This window comes from Thalassophryne amazonica, chromosome 18 (assembly GCF_902500255.1).
Source record: "Thalassophryne amazonica chromosome 18, fThaAma1.1, whole genome shotgun sequence".
Lineage (NCBI taxonomy): Eukaryota > Metazoa > Chordata > Actinopteri > Batrachoidiformes > Batrachoididae > Thalassophryne > Thalassophryne amazonica.
In genome coordinates, this window is record NC_047120.1 from 27,111,346 (window position 1) to 27,134,494 (window position 23,149).

The following is a 23,149-nucleotide window of genomic DNA, read 5'->3' on the forward strand; positions in this document are numbered from 1 at the left end:
CACATTACATTGTCATTGCAAGTTCATGATTTTTTTTTTTACCTTCTTTTCTTTGGCACATGCGTTCATGCGCCCTTGCTTTCTCTTGTGATAAGCAGTGTGTTTCAAAACTATAGAAGTTCTCAAACTTGTTAGCCTGCAGCATCAACCAGTAGACAGTGCCAAGGAGATCAACTACTTACTCCTCTTTTTTCCCTTCAGTCTTCTGGCCATGCTGCAAAATGCTGAAGATGGAGCAAATACAAGGTCTATTAGATAAGAAACCAACACTTTTATTTTTTTTTTAACTATATGGATTTGAATGACATGCGATTACACCAATCATGCTTGAACCCTCGTGCGCATGCGTGAGTTTTTTCACGCGTGTCGGTGACGTCATTTCCCTGTGGGCAGGCCTTGAGTGAGATGTGGTCCCGCCCTCTCGGCTGAATTCCTTTGTTTCACATGCTGCTCGAGACGGCGCGCGTTGCTTTATCAAAAATTTTTCTGGACCTGTGAGGAATATCCGAGTGGACACTATTCGAGAAATTAAGCTGGTTTTCGGTGAAAAGTTTAACGGCTGATGAGAGATTATGGGGTGTTTCTGTCGGTGTAAGGACTTCCCACGGAGCGGGACGTCGCGCAGCGCTTCCAGGCGCCGTCGTCGGCCTGTTTCAACCTGAAAACATCCTAATTTAAGGCTTAATTCACCCAGGACGTCGTGAGAGAACAGAGAAGATTCAGAAGAGGCCGCCATGAGGACTTTATGCGGACAGTCCACTGTTTAAGGACATTTTTTAATGAAAGACGTGCACGCAAATTCGCCAAGTCATTTCCGTGACGACTTGGTGAATCTGTGTGTGCCGCGACAGGAAAAACACCTCCGTGTTGAAAACCATTTGTAAAATTCAGGCGGCTTTTGATGGCTTTCAACAAGTGAGTAACTGAGAAATTGTTTAACAGCTTGGGCATGTTCCAACTTGCCCATTAAGGTTTCCAACGGAGGTGTTTTTCCTGTCGCGACCCCCCCGCGGTCGGGTCCGGCCCGACATGCGACTCTGCCCGCACGTTCTTTCATTACAAAATGTCCGTTAACAATGGAATGTCCAAATAAACTCCTCATGCCGACTTCTTCTGAAAGTTCTCTGTTCTCTGACGACTTACTGGGTCAACAGAGCCTGAAATGTGGAAGTTTTCAAATTGAAATGGCGAGACGCTGCCGCCTCGAAGCACAGATCGCTGTCAGGCGCTGTGGGCCGTCCTTACGGCGACACTACCAGACCATAATCTCTCATCAGCCGTTAAAATTTTACCGAAAACCAGCAGAATTTATCGAATGGTGTCCACTCAGTTGTGCCTTACAGTTTTGAAAAAATTTTGATCAAACAAAGCAGCAGTCTCTGAGCCATTCCTAAACAATGAAAAAATTGACGAGAGGGTGGGCCACTCCTCACTCAAAGACTGCCCACAGGCGAATGACGTAACCGACAGGCGTGAAAAAACTCTCGCATGCCCACGAGGGTTCAAGCATGTCTGATGTAATCACACGTGATTCAAATCCATATGGTTTTTGAAAAAAATAATAAGGTCGGATACTTTTCTAATAGACCTTGTATGTCACTTTTGGGCTGTAGTATCAACAAGGTGGAGCAAAATGGCAGCCTCCATGAGGTGGCCCGCTCCCATGTAGGCTTCTTTCTAAGCTCATGAAGACACATCAATTTGCTGTTGCAGGCAATTATACACGAAAGCTACAGTTACGTTAGCTACAAATGAGTGACAAGGTGTTCGCTTTGTCACTTGATAGGTGTTCCCGGGTCGTGCCCGCTAAATCTCTGTAAGATGTCTTGCAAATCACTTCAGAGGTGTTATCTAGTTACAAAACTAGGGTTTTTAGATTTAAAAAGGTTTATTTCTCACTACCTTTTAAAAAAAACATATGAGAAACATATTAGATTTACACAGAAACAGCTGTTTCAGAGCATTTTTCACCATCTTGGATTATTTTGTTTGAGCAAACAACTAGCTAACGTTATGCTGCCTGTACACTCTCACCGTTCAGTATTTGCATAAAATAGACTTCATGGCAAGTTCTCATTTTGCCTCTATCACTTACTGTAACTTGTAGCTAATGTGACCTAACTGTAATGCATAGATGCTACACTACATTTTTGATAATAAGCGCCCTTAAATCCTACATACTGTAGCTTTACGCCTCAAGGCATTTTTTTTTTTTTTTAAATTGCATTTTTATATTACTTTTTCAAAACAAATAACACCCCGGGGACTGATAAACACAATTTGGGGGTGCTGTTTTATCCAAGAACATAAATAAATGCGTGTCCATTTGCGAAACAAGATTTATTATCATAATTAGAAAGAAAAGCACCCGGAACACCAGAAAACAAAACAGAGCACCAGAGGTTTGTTTTATCAGTAGCCAAGAGACATGAGTCAATAAGGACCTGCCGACAAACTTCACACTGCCCTGCAGACCAGCTGCAGGTGTAATGTATGCATACAGTAACAGTGTCAATGTGTGTCTTTGTGGGACGGGTCCTTCGACTGCTGAAGAATCCTTCAAACAACTTTTGGCCACTTACAAACATGAAACCTAAGTAGACTTGTGTAATAGTGTGTATTACTATAGTTGCAGTGAAACAAATATAAATGAATCTTATACACATAAATAACGCGTTAAAACATTCCTGCCTGTGAGTATCACCATAGTAAGTCATTTAGTTGGTTAGGAGTTACATTTTACTTCAAGTTTCTTTAGTGTACAAGTAGCTATACTCTTGCAAGCACTGACTTTTACTGTTTTTTTTTCTTTTCTTTTTTTTTTTACATTTTTGACACATTTTGAAACAAACTATGACTGCTAACAAACACAGCGCTCACATTTGCCAGTCAATACACCACAGCACTGCAGGCTTGGTGAAAACAAAGCGCATTGTGTCGTAGCACGCTACACATTTTTAAGCTAGCTCACATCCAAATCAAACAATGCTACAAGATTTCACTTGCTTGTCTACGGCTGAGCAAACCACAGTACAAAGCCCAAATTCTCTGTGAGCTTCCGCAACATCTTAAAGAAAACAAATGACCCAGAATGCGACAATTTGTACCAACAATCACGCTGACGAACAAAAGTACAAAGAAAAAAGGAGTCTGTGAAACAAACTACATGCTGGATTTCCTTTCTTTTCCATTGTTGGAAGACAGTTGATTTCTGAAAGTTTAACGTAAACGTGTCGGTAAGCAGTCATGTTATTCTACTTTACAGCTTAATATTGTATTTTTTATATCTGTTATGCACCTTTACAAAAAAAATCTAATCAAAACAGTACAGTGGGGTAAAAAAGTATTTAGTCAGTCCCTGATTGTGCAAGTTCTCCCACTTAGAAAGATGAGAGAGGTCTGTAATTTTCAACGTAGGTACATTTCAACTGTGAGAGACAAAATGAGAAAAAAAAATCCAGGAAATTACATTATAGGATTTTTAAAGAATTTATATGTAAATTATAGTGGAAAATAAGTATTTGGTCAATAACAAAAGTTCAACTCAATACTTTGTAACATAATCTTTGTTGGCAGTGACAGAGGTCAAACGTTTCCTGTAAGTCTTCACCAGGTTTGCACACACTGTAGCTGGTATTTTGGCCCATTCCTCCATGCAGATCTCCTCTAGAGCAGTGATGTTTTGGGGCTGTCACTGGGCAACATGGACTTCAACTCCCTCAACAAATTTTCTATGGGGTTGAGGTCTGGAGACTGGCTTGGCCACTCCAGGACCTTGAAATGCTTTTTACGGAGCCACTCCTTTGTTGCCCGAGTGGTGTGTTTGTGATAACTGTCATGCTAGAAGACCCAGCCACATTGCATCTTCAATGCTCTCACTGATGGAAAGAGGTTTTGGCTTAAAATCTCACGATACATGGCCCCATTCATTCTTCCCTTAACACGGATCAGTCGTCCTGTCCCCTTTGCAGAAAAACAGCCCCAAAGCATGATGTTTCCACCCCCATGCTTCACAGTAGATATGGTGTTCTTGGAATGCATCTCAGCATTCTTCTTCCTCCAAACACAACAAGTTGAGTTTTTAACAAAAAGTTCTATTTTGGTTTCATCTGACCACATGATATTCTCCCAATCCTCTTCTGGATCATCCATGTGCTCTCTGGCAAACTTCAGACGGGCCTAGACATGTACTGGCTTAAGCAGGGGGACACACCTGGCACTGCAGGATTTGAGTCCCTATCTGCGTAGTGTGTACCCTTTGTTGCTTTGGTCCCAGCTCTCTGCAGGTCATTCATCAGGTCCCTCCGTGTAGTTCTGGGATTTTTGTTCACCGTTCTCATAATCATTTTGACCCCACAGGATGACATCTTGCGTGGAGCCCCAGATCGAGGGAAATTATCAATGGTCTTGTATGTTTTCCATTTTCTTACAATTGCTCCCACAGTTGATTTATTCACACCAACCTGCTTGACTATTGTAGATTCACTCTTCCCAGCCTGGTGCACATCTACAATGTTCTTCCTGGTGTCCTTCAACAGCTCTTTGGTCTTGGCCATGGTTGAGTTTGGAGTCTGACTGTTTGAGGCTGTGGATAGGTGTCTTTTATACACATAATGAGTTCCAACAGGTGCCATGAATACGTACAGGTAACAGGTGGCGGACAGAAGAGCTTCTTAAAGAAGAAGTTACAGGTCTGTGAGAAACAGAAATCTTGCTTGTTTGTGGGTGACCAAATTCTTATTTTCCACCATAATTTACAATTAAATTCTTTAAAAATCCTACAGTGTGATTTTGTGTATTTTTTTCTCATTTTGTCTCTCATAGTTGAAGTGTACCTATGCTGGAAATTACAGACCTCTCTCATCTTTCTAAGTAGGAGAACATCCACAATCAGGGGCTGACTAAATACTTTTTTACCCCACTGTAGCTCCTATATCCTGCTTTTATTATGGCTCTCTCATGCATACAACAAAAATCTGGGTTTAGTTTGATTAACATTAGGGGTGGAACGGTACACTAACTCCGCGATCCAATATATATCATGGCTACACCTATTCCAATTTGATGAAGTGACTGAAGGGGTGAATGCGAATGTAAGTCATCGCTGTAAAGCGCATTGACTGTGAAATTGCTACATAAATGCAGCCCATTAAACATTTACATATAAACTGCCTTGTTTCCTGATTGGCAGCCACACAGGCAGACAACCAGTCAAGCCACAGCTCTTAAAATTAACCCTCTATCTGCCACAGCAAGGTGAAATGTGGATGCCCCCTTAGTCTTCTCCAGCTGCTAGGCTCCTTAACGCATCGTCTGAGTCTCCTGTTCGTTTGACGTGAAGTTATTCCGATAGTACACACAAGGATCCCATGAAAAGACAGTGTACCAAAGACGTGCAGTTGTTACCTAAGGTGAGTAGTTAGCATCCAAAACCCACAACCATACTGGAAGTACCAGGACCACCATTCTCCTGCAAAGATATCGGCATGACCAAATATCTCAGTCCAGCAACCTCGTGACTCCATCAGCTCTTTCCAGGCATCTCTTAATCGCAAAGGTCAAGGACCCACAGGTAAGTGAATGTTTCTACAAGTCTGACACTTTCACTGCATACAGATAGGTAAATTTCAGATGGCCAACTGCAGGAAGACATTGAAAACCTGGAAATTAACCTTGATCCAAGATAATCACAAACTCAGACACTCTGACTCCTCAGTCAGCTTCTCAAGTGCTGCAATTAGGGTATCCATCGATTTAGCAAAGATCACAGCATTGTCTGCAAAGTCGAGGTCAAGAAATCTTTCCACACCAACAAAACCGTCTAAGCTGGATAACAATATAATCTGACTATTCCATAATTTTTGCCGCATGTGTGAGAGGAGCATTAGAAGGACTCTGTTTTGGCCTAAGTCCTGCCTCTTCCAGTAACCCAAAAGTCCAGAGTTTTTGTGATATTCCCGCAGTTTCAATCAAAGTAAATATAGACAGGATTGTCTTGTGGTTTACCTCAGGCTGAACAGTTGTGTTAACAGATGTTGAATGAAACATCTGGCAACACAGCTTGTGGTGTGTACCACAAGGACTGTTAACCACGTGTATGAGAACTCGGAAGTCACAGGCACTAGTGGTCCAGGCAACACTATTAATCTCTCCAGGCCTTTGTCCAATGATTATGTTATATCTGGGTACCTTCTACATGTATATGAACTTATAGATCCAACAATATCATTTTAAGACATTGGAAAAAAAAACTGCACAATATGGGTCCTTTAAGGTGTTATCATTAGACACTCATCTGGCAGATTGATAAAGTAGTTGTAGATGTCAGGCCATTTTAGAAAGCTGTTATCCCAACACTCAGAGTATCATTTATGCCATTGCAACAAGCTAGAGTCTGGTCATTGTGATTAAAAAGTAGCCTCAATGCCTACACATTCTCACTTCCAACTCAGGGCCCCTTTGCGTCACTATGAGATGAGTTGCGTGGCCCCTTTGCGCTGTTTTGACACTCGAAGTGGCCCGTTATTATACAGTCATGGTTAGGGTTAGCATTACTCTATGCATCACTTAATGACGTGTAGGGGCCACACAACTCATCTCATATTGACGATTGGCCAAAACAACGGCCATTTTACGTCAAAATGTGATGCGTTGGTTGTGAGAATGTGTTGCAACTGTACCATATTTGGAACAAACATAACCAAAAAGACATTCCTTACAATTGGACTCCACCATTTCAGATTTTGACCACAGAAAAGCAGACAGTGGTTTTCAAGCAGCTGATTTGTTTGAACATAGCAAGATGGCCGCCACCTGGTTGCTACTGACCAAGAAGCCTTCCACCTCACCACCGAGGGACTGGCATGGTGACACGCCATTATTACACCACTACGGATCAGTCAGTTATGTGTGTTTAATATAATACACTTGGGACAACGTGGTTCAAACTAACAATACCGTTTGCGGAGTGCAGTAATGTAATTTCTCATCCTATTGTACATGTACTTTAGTCCAGCACCATTTCAATCATTCCTTTTTGAAAAGTACATTTTCACAACAATTTTTAAATAGTACACTGTCAGAAAATATATAGTTCTCTGTTTAAAGATATAAAATCATAATAAATATCAATTATTCCAGAGTTTTCTGTCGTTGGTTGTTTCTGTTTCAGGGTTCATGTTGATCAAAGTCTATAAAAACTTGAAGACTTTATCCTCTATCAGACTAATAGTTTTGTCCATGAGCATTTCTTCACTACTTACAGATTTGTACCCAAAAAGCTTCAGTGTTGACCCACAAACATTCTGGACAACCTGGGCTATTTTGAAAGGCAGGTTGAACCTCCACTTCTCTACTTGTTCAGAGGAATTCTTCTGCGTAGAATACACGCCGCTGGCCTCCTTAGACGCCTGCGTGTTCTTTAGGATCCAGGATTTCACTTTCGGAGTGAGCGGCATTTTGATAAACTTGTACATCTCCATTGCCTTCCTCATTGGGAATCGAGCAATGTCCTCGTAACGCACCAGCATGTAGCGGCTGCGCAACCACGATGGCTGTCTGAGGCCGGTTTCAGCTGACAGTCTGATGTTTTCACAGTTTCCTTTAAGCTTCCTCACCTCGTCGTCATCAATAGGAACATCTCCATCCATCGTCCACTGTTTCCAGTTCTTGTACTTGGCTGCAAAGGCCACCATGCGCGAAGCGAGTACAGCACGAGGATCCCGAACCAACTGAATAAACTTCACGTTAAGCCGTGGGTCCTCAGCGAGTGGACGGAGGGTTTCCAGCTGGCGTACCCGCACTGACTTAATGACCCGATGAGCCTTTTGAAGGCAGGAATCTGAGGCCATGGTCAGATTCAGTGGCCCACAACGCCTGGTCTTGCAGTGATAGCGCTCAAAGACCCCTTTAACAAAAGGACTACAGACCGACTTTTCACATAGGGAGCTGCTGGACTCCCTGCGGAAGAGTGCGGCGGTGATGTGATCCACAGGAACTGGGTTGATGAAGTTCTCCAGCAGGGAAAAATCACACAGGAAGAGGTGCTGAAGCACATCTCGGTATGCCTTGGCTGCCACTGTGGCATTGGTACCTCCGGTCTCCAATGTCAGCATCTTCTCCACGTGCCATAGTGGCTCAAACAGGTAAAACATGTTGTCACCATACTGGTTGAAGAACTCGCCAACAAATGAGGAGCCTGTCCTGGTGGTGGCCAACAGGAGGATGTGTTTCCTTTGGCTTGACATCACCTCCTGGTGCTCGCCATAGTTCTCCAGGCGCCGCTTCATCAGCATGAAGTCCTTCTTCTTGAAAGTTTTAGAAGAACCATTCTGCTTTAGCAACGTATGGAAGGGACCAATGGGATGTAGTGGGATCTGGGTACTCTGCTTTAAGGTGAGCTTACCTGAGACCCTGTAAGTGGGAAAATGAGTCAGAGTCACATTACTGTGCAAAGTCAAATCATCTTGTTAAATTATCTTTAAATTGCACCGACACAGAATTTAAACCTACTTTATCATCTGTAATGTGTCATATTTCACCTTAAGGTTTGATTGAATCCAGGTTGCTCGATAGGATAAGGAGTTCACCTGCAAATATGTAGACTTGGATTTGACTGCCAGTCATGTTACCTGTCTGTGATGTTGGACAAGACCATTCATCTGTATTTTGTTAGTCCACCCAGCTGTAAATGGATCCCCGGCTGCACTCAAAAAACTGATGCTTTGGATGAACTCAATTCAGTTATGAGCATCTAATAAATATATGTAGCCTCAGCTCAATTGTTTGGTTTGTTTTGCACATCCATGCAAGATAATTCAATTTAGTTGGGACCACATATACTTATTAGATGGAAATCCTGCCCATAATTGAATTGAGTTCATCCAATTTCTTTGAATGATACACTCTAAAACTGACTCATTGGATTGGATTCACATACCATACAGATTGCTGGCTAACAGCAATGTGGATAAATGAACAGTGGATTTATGCAGGAAAGCCCTCAGCTTGCAGTGTGTACCATAAGGACTGATACATTTTTATGTATATATATATATATATATACATATATATATATATATATATATATCAGGGGTGGGCAATCATGTGCCATGAAGGGCCGAGACACTGCAGGGTTTCCTTACTACCAATCACCTCAGCAGGTGATTTAATTAATGATCTGGTGTCTCAGCAGGTGATTTCAATGACGATCAGGTGTTTATGTTCAGGGGAGAAGGTCATCAGTAAACCACCTGCTGAAGTGATTGGTTGCAAGGAAATCCTGCAGTGTCTCGGCCCTTGCTGCCCACCCCTGATATATATATATATATATATATATATACGAGGTCTGTTAGAAAAGTATCGGACCTTTTTATTTTTTTTAAAAACTATATGGATTTGATTCATATGTTTTTACGTCAGCCAAGCTTGAACCTTCGTGCGCATGTGTGAGTTTTTCCACGCCTGTCGGTTGCGTCATTCACCTGTGGGCAGGCTTTGAATGAGCACTGGTCCACCCCTCTCGTCGTTGTTTCATTGCGAGGAAATGGCGGAATGATTTGGGCATTTTTTCCACCAGAATTTTTTCAGAAACTGTTACAGACAGGCAGCTGGAAACCATTCGAAAAATTCACATGGCTTTCGGTGAAAATTTTACGGGCTTCACAGAGAATAAGGAGTGTTACTACAGCTTTAAGGATGGCCCACAATGGCGCACGGCGCGCTGCGCTCTGAGCCATCATCGAGAGGCAGAAACCACCACATGCCTATCTCGGCTTTCAGTGCTTACCAGTCGAGTGAGTATAAGAGAAATTGTGGAGAGATAGGCATGTCCCAACTTGTCCTCTAACACTCCGAAACAGAGGTGTTCTTTTGTCTTGCTTCATCAGCAAATCGGTCGTGACGCGCGAAGCCTCCGCGCGGCTTTCCATGACAAAATCTCTTATTAAAAGTGAAATCTGTTGGAAAATGGCTGATGTCCAGCTCTTGTGATAACCAGAGAAATTGCACACGATGGTCCCAGCTCCACACAGCCATCCGTTTAGAAATGATGTGGTGGTTTCTGCCTCTCGATGGTGGCTCGGAGCGCGGTGCGCCGTGCGCCATTGTGGGCCGTCCTTAAAGCTGTAGTAACACTCCTTATTCTCTGTGAAGCCCGTAAAATTTTCACCGAAAGCCAGATAAATTTTTCGAATGGTTTCCAGCTGCCTGTCTCTAACAGTTTCTGAAAAAATTCTGATAGAAAAAAAGCCCAAATCATTCCGCCATTTCCTCGCAATGAAACAACGACGAGAGGGGTGGACCAGTGCTCACTCAAAGCCTGCCCACAGGCAAATGACGCAACCGACAGGCGTGGAAAAACTCACGCATGCGCACGAAGGTTCAAGCTTGGCTGACGTAAAAACATATGAATCAAATCCATATAGTTTTTGAAAAAAATAAAAAGGTACGATACTTTTCTAACAGACCTCATATATATATATATATATATATATATATATATATATATATATATGCTGGATAACATTTTGGCAGTGGTGGGCACAGTTCAGCTAATCTGCTAACCGATAATTATAATATTATAATAAGTTAATGTTTTTGTTGGAGGATTAGCTTTTCAGATAACTTTTAAAACCATCAGTGGACCAATTATCTTCCAATAAATTTAGTTCTGATACCTTTCAGTCCACTAACATTTTTTTTTTTTTGCTGGTAAAGTGAGTAAAGTTTAACAGCCAAAAACATTTGTAAACCCTAAAATCAAACATTTTAGTCCCTGTCATGTGTTTGTGGCAGACTGGCTGTCGCTTGCTGATGATGTCATCATTAAGCGCAAGACGTGATTGGCCGGTTGATGCAGGGAGCATTGTGGGTAGTGTAGTTCAGGTTCACTTTGGACGTTACAGTGTTACCGTCCACTTGACACAAAAACAAAACAGACTAATTTCAACATTATTTTATTTGTTTGTGGCTGAAGGGATAATTTTATTGCCAAGACTCAGTGGGAGAAAGGAGCTCTCACAGCACAGCTTTGTTACAGAGGGACTTGTCTTCACCGTTTAGACACCGTTTTGGATAATCAGGATGCTTTATGTGGATTATTTTTCTTCAGAATTTAATGAATCCCACTGAAACTAACAGGTAAGAATTTATATTTACTATGTGTCTTTTACTCTGCCAATCAATGCATTAGTGGAAATATTTCAGTTTTTAAGCCGCAGGGTTTAAAGAGTGTGAAAAAAGCAGCAGCTTTTAGTTCATAACTGACGGTGTATGTAATACCGAGATAAACTGTGACTTCTAATACTGTGTTTTACTGCTTCTGAAAGATGATGACAGTGTTTGGAGTTTTATTTTTTTATTAATTTATTTTCGTGAGTTATTTTGAGTTTGTGATCCTGCCTGGGACTGACTTGATCTTTGAATTTACCCAGCAGCCCCTGCGGCACTTAAAGTGAAACTGGTCTGTCAGAAGCCCACAGTGTAATCTGATGTGGCCGCGTACGAATCAATACTAAAAGTTATCAGTTATCGGTTATCTGTAACTTCCGATAAATTTCTTAGCAGTTTATCAGTTTAGCGTTATAAAAGATAACTTCTCAGTTAGCAGATTAATGGTTATTGAAGCTAACGTTCTGATTGTGCCCACCACTGCATATTGGATGTTATTTGATGTAGTTTAGACAACAGAAATCATCAGTTACACAGGGATTGCTATGGAAGCAATCCAAAAATTAGACCCCTAATCTCATAATTATGAGACCAGAGGTCTAATTTTTTTTTTTTTTTTTATCCAGTGAATGTAATACTCTTCCGTAGATTGCTGACCCACAGCACTGGAAACACAACAACAACAAAAAGTCTTTTTTATTTCTTTTTTTTAAATCAGCTGTTAAATTTAGGGTTTTATTATTTCCTTTATTATTGGAATTTATTTTGTTTAGTGTCTTGAATCCTGGGAAAGCCCTTTATGAATACTTATTATTACGTCCACCAAGGACTTAATAAAATCATTGGCATTTATTTATTTGTTTGTCTGTCTTTCAGCAGGATTACGTCAAAACTACTGCACGGATTTTGATGAAATTTTCATACATATTAGGGCATGGAAAAATGGAGGTGATCTGGATCCAACGAGGGCAGTCACATCTCCTCCACTCTCCCTTATCTCTCTGCCTTTAACCTTCAAGTCCCTACTTCACCAGACTGTGAATTCCTGAAATTATATTGGATTCTGGATCTATTGGACTACTATTGGATTAACCATGGAATTGATCAGCTGGTCTCTGAACACTATTGACACCATTTTTTTCTACAAGAAGGTCAGGACCGGGGGATCCTACCTGTCCAGATGGAACGTATCCTGCGGGCTATGTCCTCGACTACTGGGGGTCTTGGCATATTGCATGCTTGGCACCTTTCTCCTTGAGGACGTCGAGGATTTATTCATTTTTGGTCTCATGGCAGCAGGGCTGGTACTTTTTGGCTTATGTGCTGCCCTGATCTACCGGAAAACTGGCAAGACGGCGGCATCAAGAACCACGGCCCCTCGCTTGTCCGTCATGATTAACGAGGTTGGCAAGGCAGTGCATTCTCAGACTGCGATGACTCTTGAACTCAGACACAAATTGGATGACATCTGGGAGCAGATGCGCACCTTGCAGTTGAAGCTGAAGATTTCAGAGGCCGGTGAATATTCTTAATTCATAATTGGGATTTGGTTGTGCAAGTGGAACTGTTAAAAAGTGTTTTTCACTGCTGTAACCATAACATTACAGGCTTATCAAGCCTGAAAGTCAAACTGCCCGACTGTTTTTCCTCCAGAGGGATTTTTTCGGCCTGGGGAACATTGGCTGTTTCTTATCTCAACTCACAAAGACAATAAACTGCTTTTCACAGGACTGAAGCATGTTCCATTCCCTTCCCCCACCCCCTCCTTCCCCCATCAACACCTCCCCTTTCTGGCGCCCGCTAACGTCATTCCTTCCCCCTTAGGCGGGGGCAGAGCAGTTTTCGCTGCAGCCCCCCACCCCCCCAAGCTGATGGCAGCGCATCTCAGGGTTGCTGCATGGCCTTCACCCACTTGTCTCAATTCGGATAACGGACTTCTTCAAATTTAGTGCGCATAAACAATGTCACATGTGTATGTGCTGTTTTTAATTCTGATGTGTGCCATTATTACGGTAAACAAGTAATAATTGTGGACTAATTACTGTCTGAGGTAACTGGAGTGTAAATTCTCCAGTGTGAGATCAATAAAGTATATCTAATCTAATCTAATCTAATCTAATCCAGATTCTGAATCAATTTACACTTTATACAGGCTTTGAAGGATTACATCAAAACTACTTAATGGATTCTCACCAAATTTTTACCATGGATACATATTAGACCATGGAAGACGCCATTAAATTTTGGAGGTGATCCGGATCTGAATCCAGATTCTGGATCAGGATTTCTCTTCCTATACACTTTGAAGGATTACGTCAAAACTACTTCACAGATTCTCACCAAATTTGCACCACAGATAGATATTAGGGCATGGAAGGCTCCACTGAATTTTGGCGGTGATCTGGATCTGGATTCGGATTCTGGACCAAGATACACTTTATATAGGCTTTGAAGGATTACGTCAAAACTACATCACGGATTCTCACCAAATTTTCACCATGAATAGATATTAGGGCATTGAAGACACCACTGAATTTTGGAGGTGATTTACATATTACCATATTTACCATATTTGGATTCTGAATCAAGATACACTTTATACAGGCTTTGAAGGATTACGTCAAAACTACATCACAGATTCTCACCAAATTTTCACCACGAAAAAATATTAGCGCATGAAAGACTCCACTGAATTTTGGATGCGATCCAGATCTAGGATTGGCAGAAGTCAGAAATCTCTGATTGCTCTTGTTGTTGTTATTATTAAAACACCTGTGACTTATACTCCAGAAAATATGGTAGGTGATATTTAGAATGGCAACTGTGAGGAATTCCTTAAAGATACACCTACGTTCATAACTGCTAAATTCAAACATTTTGATGCTAATATGGTTAAAACATGGTGGAAGGGCTGTGTGTGAGTCAAGCATGAAGTGGTTCAATTTGAACAGTGATGTTCCTTCTTGTTACAAACATAAAAATGTAGTGTGAAAATGTAGGCACAATAATTGTGCCTAAAACCTTTGCACAGAACTGTACATGATGGCTTCAGTGGTACAATTGGGCTTACCTCGAGATAATGTTGTTTTCCTTCTCAATGACAACGAGTGCCAGGAAAAAGACGATGGGTATTGTGTATTTGATCCTCATTCTTGGACGTAGGTGTGGCTGGATGCGTTTCTTAATAGGCTTCCAGTTATTTGTCGTCCCTGATGCACGCATGCAGTGTTTCATCCTGGAAAAGAAAAGAACATCAAAACTGACTGTTACACATCATGCACCAATATGTGGAAGTAATCTTCTTCTTTTTTTATCTTCATGTTATGCATATGGCCATCTCATGAATGAGGAAGCTTTTGCAAAAAGGGGAAAAAATGTGCATTGTGATGCTGAGTCAGACAGTTGCAGACTCTGCCATCTCTGTAACATCAGAGACAGACGTGTTTAGGGATGGAAAAACTATCCCATCTTGAGAAGGTAATGGCTCAGGGTGTGTTACCACAACATGCTTCCCACCAGGAAGCTCCTTGTTATGTTTAAGTGCACCCGTGCGTTTCGGTGACATGCCCACCCAGTGTGCACAGGAAGTGCTCGTGATGAAGTGATGGGGGAAAGAAAAACCACCGAGTGCATGACAGCATGAAATGTGAGCAACAGACCGGAGAAGAGGAAGTTCATAATTAAAACGACTGTTTGCTTACAATCAGTGTTGACTTTTTTTTAACGGTGATGAGTCTACATCTGATTGATGGCTGAAACACGGCAACCGGAGGCCCAAACCAGCTCTGTGGGGTGATCCACAGCAACAGCTTCCCAACTCAAAATTAATCAATTAATTGATTAACAGAATCAAGAAAATTATTGACATCATAGTAAACCATCCATTAAACAGGTTTTAAAATGAAAAAGTGGCTCAGTTTTGAACAGAACTGATCAAATGTCAAGGCCACACAACACCGTATGTTAGGGTATCACACAGAATTAATCTGTATGTCTTGAGCATAACAGAATAATCCTACTGTTATAAACACGGAACCAGACTCTCAAATATCTGTGACACATGTCATGGAAGACACCTGTCAGAACTCCTGCTTGCTCTGTGAGACATGCCCACTGAGCTGATCTACACTCTGTGAGACACACCCACTGAGCTGATCTATACTCTGTGAGACACTCCCACTGAGCTGATCTACACTCTGTGAGACACGCCCACTGAGCTGATCTATACTCTGTGAGACACACCCACTGAGCTGATCTATACTCTGTGAGACACGCCCACTGAGCTGATCTACACTCTGTGAGACACGCCCACTGAGCTGATCTACACTCTGTGAGACACACCCACTGAGCTGATCTACACTCTGTGAGACACGCCCACTGAGCTGATCTACACTCTGTGAGACACGCCCACTGAGCTGATCTACACTCTGTGAGACACACCCACTGAGCTGATCTATACTCTGTGAGACACGCCCACTGAGCTGATCTATACTCTGTGAGACACACCCACTGAGCTGATCTATACTCTGAGGCACACCCACTGAGCTGATCTACACTCTGTGAGACACGCCCACTGAGCTGATCTACACTCTGTGAGACACACCCACTGAGCTGATCTATACTCTGGGAGACACGCCCACTGAGCTGATCTATACTCTGTGAGACACACCCACTGAGCTGATCTATACTCTGAGGCACACCCACTGAGCTGATCTATACTCTGTGAGACACGCCCACTGAGCTGGTCTACACTCTGTGAGACACACCCACTGAGCTGGTCTACAGTCTGTGAGAGGCCCACTGAGCTGGTCTTCACTCTGTGAGACACGCCCACTGAGCTGGTCTACACTCTGCAAGACACGCCCACTGAGCTGATCTGCAATCTGCGAGACACACCCACTGAGCTGATCTACAGTCTGCGAGACACGCCCACTGAGCTCGCCTACAGTCTGCGACACATGCCCACTGAGTTGGTCTACACTGTGTAAGACACGCTCACTGAGCTGGTCTACACTCTGTAGACACGCCCAGTTGCCCACACCCCCCCTCTTCCTTCAGAGGGAGCATGGCACACAGCAGGGGGCACCAAACAGATGTTTGTGACAAACTCTGTGGGTGTGTCATTTACCACCGCAGTGTAAAATGAGCCATTTCCGGCCAAATTTACAAATTTACAGTTGTGAGATTCTACATGCACAGACAGACAATCCTGGGATTTTGGGGATGTTTAAGATTGAAACCATATTTAATTGGAAAAATGTACATTAATAATTCTAAAATTTGCACAATAGTTGTGTTGCTGTGTTTCTTGTTACCTGACAAAGAAGAGAAAAGCTCAGCGACGGCCAACTCACTGACCTGACCTGGATCAGGTCGTCATGCAGTTTACTCAAACCAGCAGGAACTGATGACATTTACAATCGAAACCCATCAAAGATCATAACATGTAACAAATCCAGCAGCTGGTCTGAAGATTCTCACATTCAGGCACTTTGTTACAAGGATTTTTACTAAATCTCATTTAACATAAGCAGTGGGGAGGAAGTCAAAGCCTCCAACACTTCTCCAAAGCGTTCATCTTTCATTCATCTTTTCGGCACTCCGATGATCCCAAATCCCTTTGAGTTTCCTGTCAATGTGTGTGTAGACCAGGTCTGACACACTGCTGCAGCCTCCATCCTGCTCCTGTTCTAAGCTCAGATGACTGCAATCTAAACACCGGGAAGGGTTGGACACTACCTGTGAAATTCCCTCACAGGGAATGTGAAGTTTACGGCTCCAATAGAGGACTGTTTGTAAGGAAAAAAAAAAGAAAAGGTGACCAGCCCCCCAAATGAGACACATTTTCTCCAGGAGGAAACGCCTGGTTGGTTCACCTTGCACCAATCTGCTGCATGCCACAGTTACCAAGATTTCTCACAAAGGACAGGCTAAACCAGGGGGACACTGGCCAGGGTCTGTGCTCTCAAAAAAACTGTACAAAATTTTAAAAAAGTAACAGGAGGTCCAAAGGTAATCCAAAGTATTTGTTGATCAGGTCAACAGTCCATCACAATGGTTTAGAGTATAAATATATTTTCTGTTAATTTTCCACCATTTTTCTAGGACAAGGTTGTGGTGGCAGCAGGTTAAAGTAGAAGAGCACTCCACCCCACCAAGGTCCCTCAGTCCCCTTTAACTTAAGACCAAGACTACATTCCAATCCTTAGTCCACTCTAGTGGACCACTCTTATCCAAAAATCTTTTTTTTAACCAAATGTGAATCCTTAACCTGATCATGTTGTTCACCCACCTTTGTTTATGACTGCTGACATGTGAGCCTGATCAATCATCTCTGTACTTAATCTTTAACCCCGACCATTCATCTTTGATCATGTTCTTCACCAGTGATGCTGAACTGAATGTAGACCCTGATCTCACACCTTTGAGCCTAAACACTTACCTATGATCCTAATTGCTGACCTTTGTTCCCAATACATGAGCTTTGATCTGACTAATGGTATTCAGTCCTGATCCAAGAGCTCCTGACTGTTGAAATTTGTTACTGATCATGCATCTTTGATCATGTTCCTGACCTCTGATGTTGGACCCAAAACACAGATCCTGATTACTGACCATTGAAACACTTCCCTTTCATCTTAATTACTAAACTTTGTTCCTGAGCATCAGTCTTTGATCTGATTGCTGACCATCAATCAATAAATTTAACCCTAATCACTCATCCTTGATCATGAAAATTGATACTGACCAATACATCTTTGATCATGTAACTTTTAATTCTGATTCCTTTGATCCCACAATCAAGATCAAAGGAATCTAGCTCAAGCATCAGCATTAAGGATCAACGTCAGAAGGCATCCTTTTATCCAAAGATGATATGGGTTCTTAGTTTTTGCGTTATCGTGTGAACAAACCACCAAAGAGATGTTGGCTTTCACATGACCTTTTTAAGAAAGTTAATAAGGTAGCTCAGGCACACTGTTTTGTTCTCCAGTATCTTCCAGGAGGTCCCAGGGGATATCCACAGCAATTGACCAGTCTTCCCTTTGAGAATCTCCACTTTAATGTAGTGGAGGGGTGTGTGTGTCTTGACAAAGTGTAAGGAGTTTCACACCCTCGTTGGGTCCACCATAACAAAATGGTCTCAGGTAAAGTGCCAAACCCAAAGTAAATGAAACTCGGCAGAAGAGTGTTGCAGCTACTTTGCCAGGAACAGGTGAACTGCTTATTGGAAACTGGCACAAGCTTTTCTTGGTAAGACCCTAGTGGTCAATCCTGCAAGGGATCCAGTCAGACAAACACCATGGAGGCTTCACTGTGTGCAGGTGGGCATAGAGTTTGGCTGTGGTGGAATTCAAGCAAGGGAAAGGCCCTTTGGGAGCCAATTCCTGAATGATTCTAGAGAAGTGGAATGCTTTTATTTTAACTATCACATATTTTTAAAGGCCCTGTGATAGCCTGGCATCCGGTCCAGGGTGTACCTGCATCACGCTCCATGACCCCCCATAATAAGGCCCATCAGGCATGCGCTTATCCCAGGATATCAGCGCATGAAGCAGATGAGAGCTCACGACGTCTCCTTGGACAGGAGGACACCTGTTGATCCCAGCCAAGGCTTGAACCCATTTACAGCTGGGTGGACTTGGACAATGCAGACGAAGTCTCTTGTCCAAGGACACAGAGTGGTAGCCCGATACACCCACAAAGAATCAAACTCCAATCTTCAGTATAGCAGGCTGCCACAGAGCCACCGGCTCTACTCCAGTGTTTAGAGTAATGTTCATAGAACTCAGCTAAGGATTTACCAGGGAACGTCCTGATTTTCCATAATATTCTTATCATGTTCTTTATACTTTTTCCTGTTATACATGCAGAAGGAAAATGACCCGTGGGCTGTACTTCATGATACAATAATATGCTTGAACAGTCAGGCCATAAAGTCCTGTCTTTCAGTCCTTATCCAGCCCCGAGGCCACCAGATTGAGGCCACAGTTGTTGTAATGTCCTCTGAACTCACAGTTCAGTGGTCACTTAATGTTAACTTTCTATTATTTATGACTATATCTTAACTCATTCTGCAGCTATGCAGGACTGAAAAGGTTGATTGTGCATCTTCAGTTCAGTCCATGTATGATCTGATCTCACAAAAATCCTACATCAACAATCCATCAAGAAAATAAGTGGCCTGATGTTTAGTCATTTATATGGTAAATTACATCTACACCAATTATCTCAGCTTATTGCAAATGCATCTGATGGGTAAAATTTAAACACACACACAAGCTGACATTTGCGAATATTCACAAACCACTGAGGCATGTGACACGTTTGATCATCTGCTCATAACAAAACCACCACCACCACACTGTATGTGAGGACAAATTAAACACCAGTGAGACAAACACGTTCTACATCTGTCTTTATGTACTCATATGTCCACTGAGATTACAACGTTGAGACTTTCTAGCATTAGCATTTTGTGTGTTTTACATATTACATATTACATATTGTGAACATGTGAGATTATCACGTGACTCCAGTAGATTAACGTGACATATTTTTATTACTGTTACAAAATACTACTTTTGTAAATATAATCATAAAATGACAGGATATGTTACTTGAAGCTAAAATCTCTATCAGAGCGGAGATTCATATTTGTTTAACTCAGAGGCAGTGCCGTACCCAGATTTATTTGACTTGGGTGTCCCAGTGGGTGGGGGGGGAGCACTGATTTATAGAGGGGTGGCATGTTAGTAACCCAGTTTAAGACTATTAATCTATAAATTCCCATCACAGTGATAATAATCGCAGCTCTTTTCTAAAGAGGCTACGCGTTATGATACCCAACCCAGACAACTTTTAATGACAATTGCATCTCTGCACATATATGTGACAAGTTTCTAATCAAAAAGGTCAATCTAAGTCCCACCTCTGATTTTGCAGATAGCCAATCACAATGGACAATAACGGGGTGGTATCTCGAGTGGCCAATCGGAATCCAGGGATGGTTAGTGCCACCCAAAGACACCACCTTGATGTGACCATGCAGTTCCCTACCTGATGCTCCCTCCACCGCCCCACCGAAGCCAGTTGGTCCTTGTCTGGTGGAGCTGATGGGCTTAGCCCCCTGCCTCCTCCACCAGCAGGACACAAGATCATCTCAACTCATCCCACTGACAAAACTGGGACTGAGGCCAAACCAGATTTATAACTCTGTACACACTTATGTAACAAAGCATTTTCTTCAACCCATTCAGTCTTCTGCTACAACTGTATTTTGTCACAAATCTGTCTTAAGGCTAGATTGTTGAACCTTTGATCCTGATTCTTTTGATCCTCATCCTCCCTTTGGCATTTGAGCTATGATCCTGAGTCCTTTGATCCAGATTCATTAGGATCTACAGTGCACCTGGAAAGTGCATCAACTGAATTTACTCCAGCTGGACTCCAACGAAGCTGTAGAAACATCTCAAGGATGATCAGTGGAAAGAGGATGTGTGTGAGCTCAATTTTGAGCTTCATGTCAAATGCTGTGAATATGTATATACATGTGATTTCTTTTTTCTTTTTTCTTTTTTTTATGAATTTGCAAAAAAAATCTAAAAAAAATCCACATTGTCATTATGGAGCATTGTGTGTAGAATTTTGAGGGAAAAAAATGAGTTTCAGCCATATTGGAAGAAGGCCGTAAGTAAGTCCCTTAGGCTGCATCCTTGTTTTCATTCCGGGTCACCACAACAGATTCAAGGTGGATCTGCATGCATGTTGAACTGGCACAAGTTTTACACCAGATGCTCTTCCTAGCGCAGCTCCACATTACATTGAGATATGTAGCAGGGGTGGGATTTGAATTGGGAACCTTCTGCAATGCTAATCACTTGACCACAACCCCTGCACTGTAAACAAGACTGTAACACAACAAAATGTAGAAAAAGTGAAGCGCTGTGAACACTGTACCTTCAGTGATAACAATTATAGAGCAGGATCAAAACTATTAGTGACCAGGATCAAAGAACAGTGATTAGGATCAAAGTTCAGCATCAACAATAAGTTTTGTCTTTAAAATGAATGAATGAGTAAATGCATATACTTACATTCGTTCTCTGCATTTAACCCATCCTAGTTATAGTTAGATACAATGCAACCACTAGGAGCAGTGATGAGTTGAGTTTGACAACCAATTAACACAAATTAAACATTTAAAAAACAGTGTTGGCTATTCCTATAGCTTCCATATCAAATCTACAAATTGGCAACAGTTCGTTTTTGTAAAGGAATGGACAAAAAAAGATGAAAATGTTGTAACTTGTAGTAGCACTAAAGGTGAGTGATCAGGATCAAAGTTCAGAAATCAGAATCAAAGCACATTGATTAGGACCATGATACACGTGAGGGTTCAGGATCCCATGACAGTCGTTCCAGTAATATACTGTGGTTCATATCCAAATCGTGATCCAGATATAACAGGAACTGTCCTCTAGAGTTAAGTAAGGTCAAGGATCGCCTGAGACTTACCTTAGCCTTAAGGGGACTCTTGGAACCTTGATGAATGTCTTCTGACAAATAATAATGCACAAAAACACACACCTAACTGAGAAGAAAAAGGGCAAATGCAGTCTATTTTATGTGTGTATGCCTTGTTTGTTTCTTGGTTTTTCACAAAATTACCAGAAAAAAAAAATCAAAAGCAAGTGAGCAGTCATTAAAAAAATCAAGTTAGTGCTGCAAAGGTGAGTGACGAGATAAAACAACATCAACAATATACTGACTTGTCGTGTCTCCAAATCATTTAATGACCTTTACTCTGCCCATAATGACCTTTACTCTGCCCATTGTTATTCAGTACAAATACCAGAACTTAGTCTTGTTGTCGTTTTCTTGCACCCTTTTGTGTAAAGGAACAGATATAGCAAATAACATGTAAAATGCAAAACATATTTATGTATAACAACAAAAAACAATCATGATATATATATATATATATATATATATATATATATATATATATATATATATATATATATATAACATCAGGATGCAAAAGTAAAAATAACAGGACACTTTCAGACTGAAATGTCTTTTTTTGCGTGACATTGTTAATTTATTACAGAGCAATGTAATATATATATATATATATATATATATATATATATATATATATATATATATATAATTTGATTAGGAAAGGCACGTTTGACCCCCCCCCCCAGTTAAAGACGCTTCATACGCCCTGATTCTTAAGATTTATTTAAGAAACAAATTTTAAAAAACACTTCATGAATCAAGTTGTAAACTCAAGGAAAAACACATGCTTTGTTCTCAAAAGCAGGAAAACTGGTAAAATGTCACTAAATAAATATGAGAAAAATACAATCATCATCCACCTGTTAATATTTTGACCTAAAAGATTTTCGTATTTCTGGAGAACACTGCACTTTAACTGTAAGTCTGTCTGTGGTGTTCCCACTTTTGAATGAAGTTTTTGTGTTCTTTGAGAGTAATAAATGAGACATTCTGAACTCACCATCACGATGAGCTGCAGCGTCCCGCTTCGTTTACTGTTCGAAACTGAATCAAACTTTCCTCAAAAAACAGCGACTCTGAAATAAACTCCATCACTTCACCGCAAAACAAGAAGTCCAAGTCCAAGACTTTGACTGTGGAGGACCCCCACATCACATCCACATATGATGATCAGATAACAGCCGGGCCTGTCCGTCTGTGAGCCGTCTGTCTGTCTGCGGCTGCAGGAACCAACCGACAGGGGGCGCACTGCTCCAACTCAACACTGCTCCTCTGTAATAAATTAACAATGTCACGCAAAAAAAGACATTTCGGTCTTAAAGTGTCCTGTTATTTTTACTGTTGCATACTGATGTTTTATATTAATATTTTCTGAACTTAATGTGCATTGACAGCATCAATACGCACTAAATTCATAAAGCAGAAAGATGCATCGATTTGATGCTGACACAAC

At 41.6% G+C, this 23,149-nt stretch overlaps 1 protein-coding gene across 1 annotated transcript; it reads right to left on the reverse strand.

Annotated features, from left to right (window-relative positions):
- Positions 1-7,055: 7,055 nt before the first annotated feature.
- On the reverse strand, positions 7,056-22,865 carry LOC117531374 (carbohydrate sulfotransferase 3-like). The gene is made up of 3 exons (XM_034194460.1): positions 22,697-22,865; positions 14,240-14,404; positions 7,056-8,412 (listed from the first exon to the last, which is right to left on the reverse strand). Exons 2-3 carry the CDS (start codon positions 14,401-14,403, stop codon positions 7,191-7,193), a joined length of 1,386 nt encoding a protein of 461 aa, XP_034050351.1. The 5' UTR covers position 14,404; positions 22,697-22,865; the 3' UTR covers positions 7,056-7,190.
- Positions 22,866-23,149: the final 284 nt, after the last annotated feature.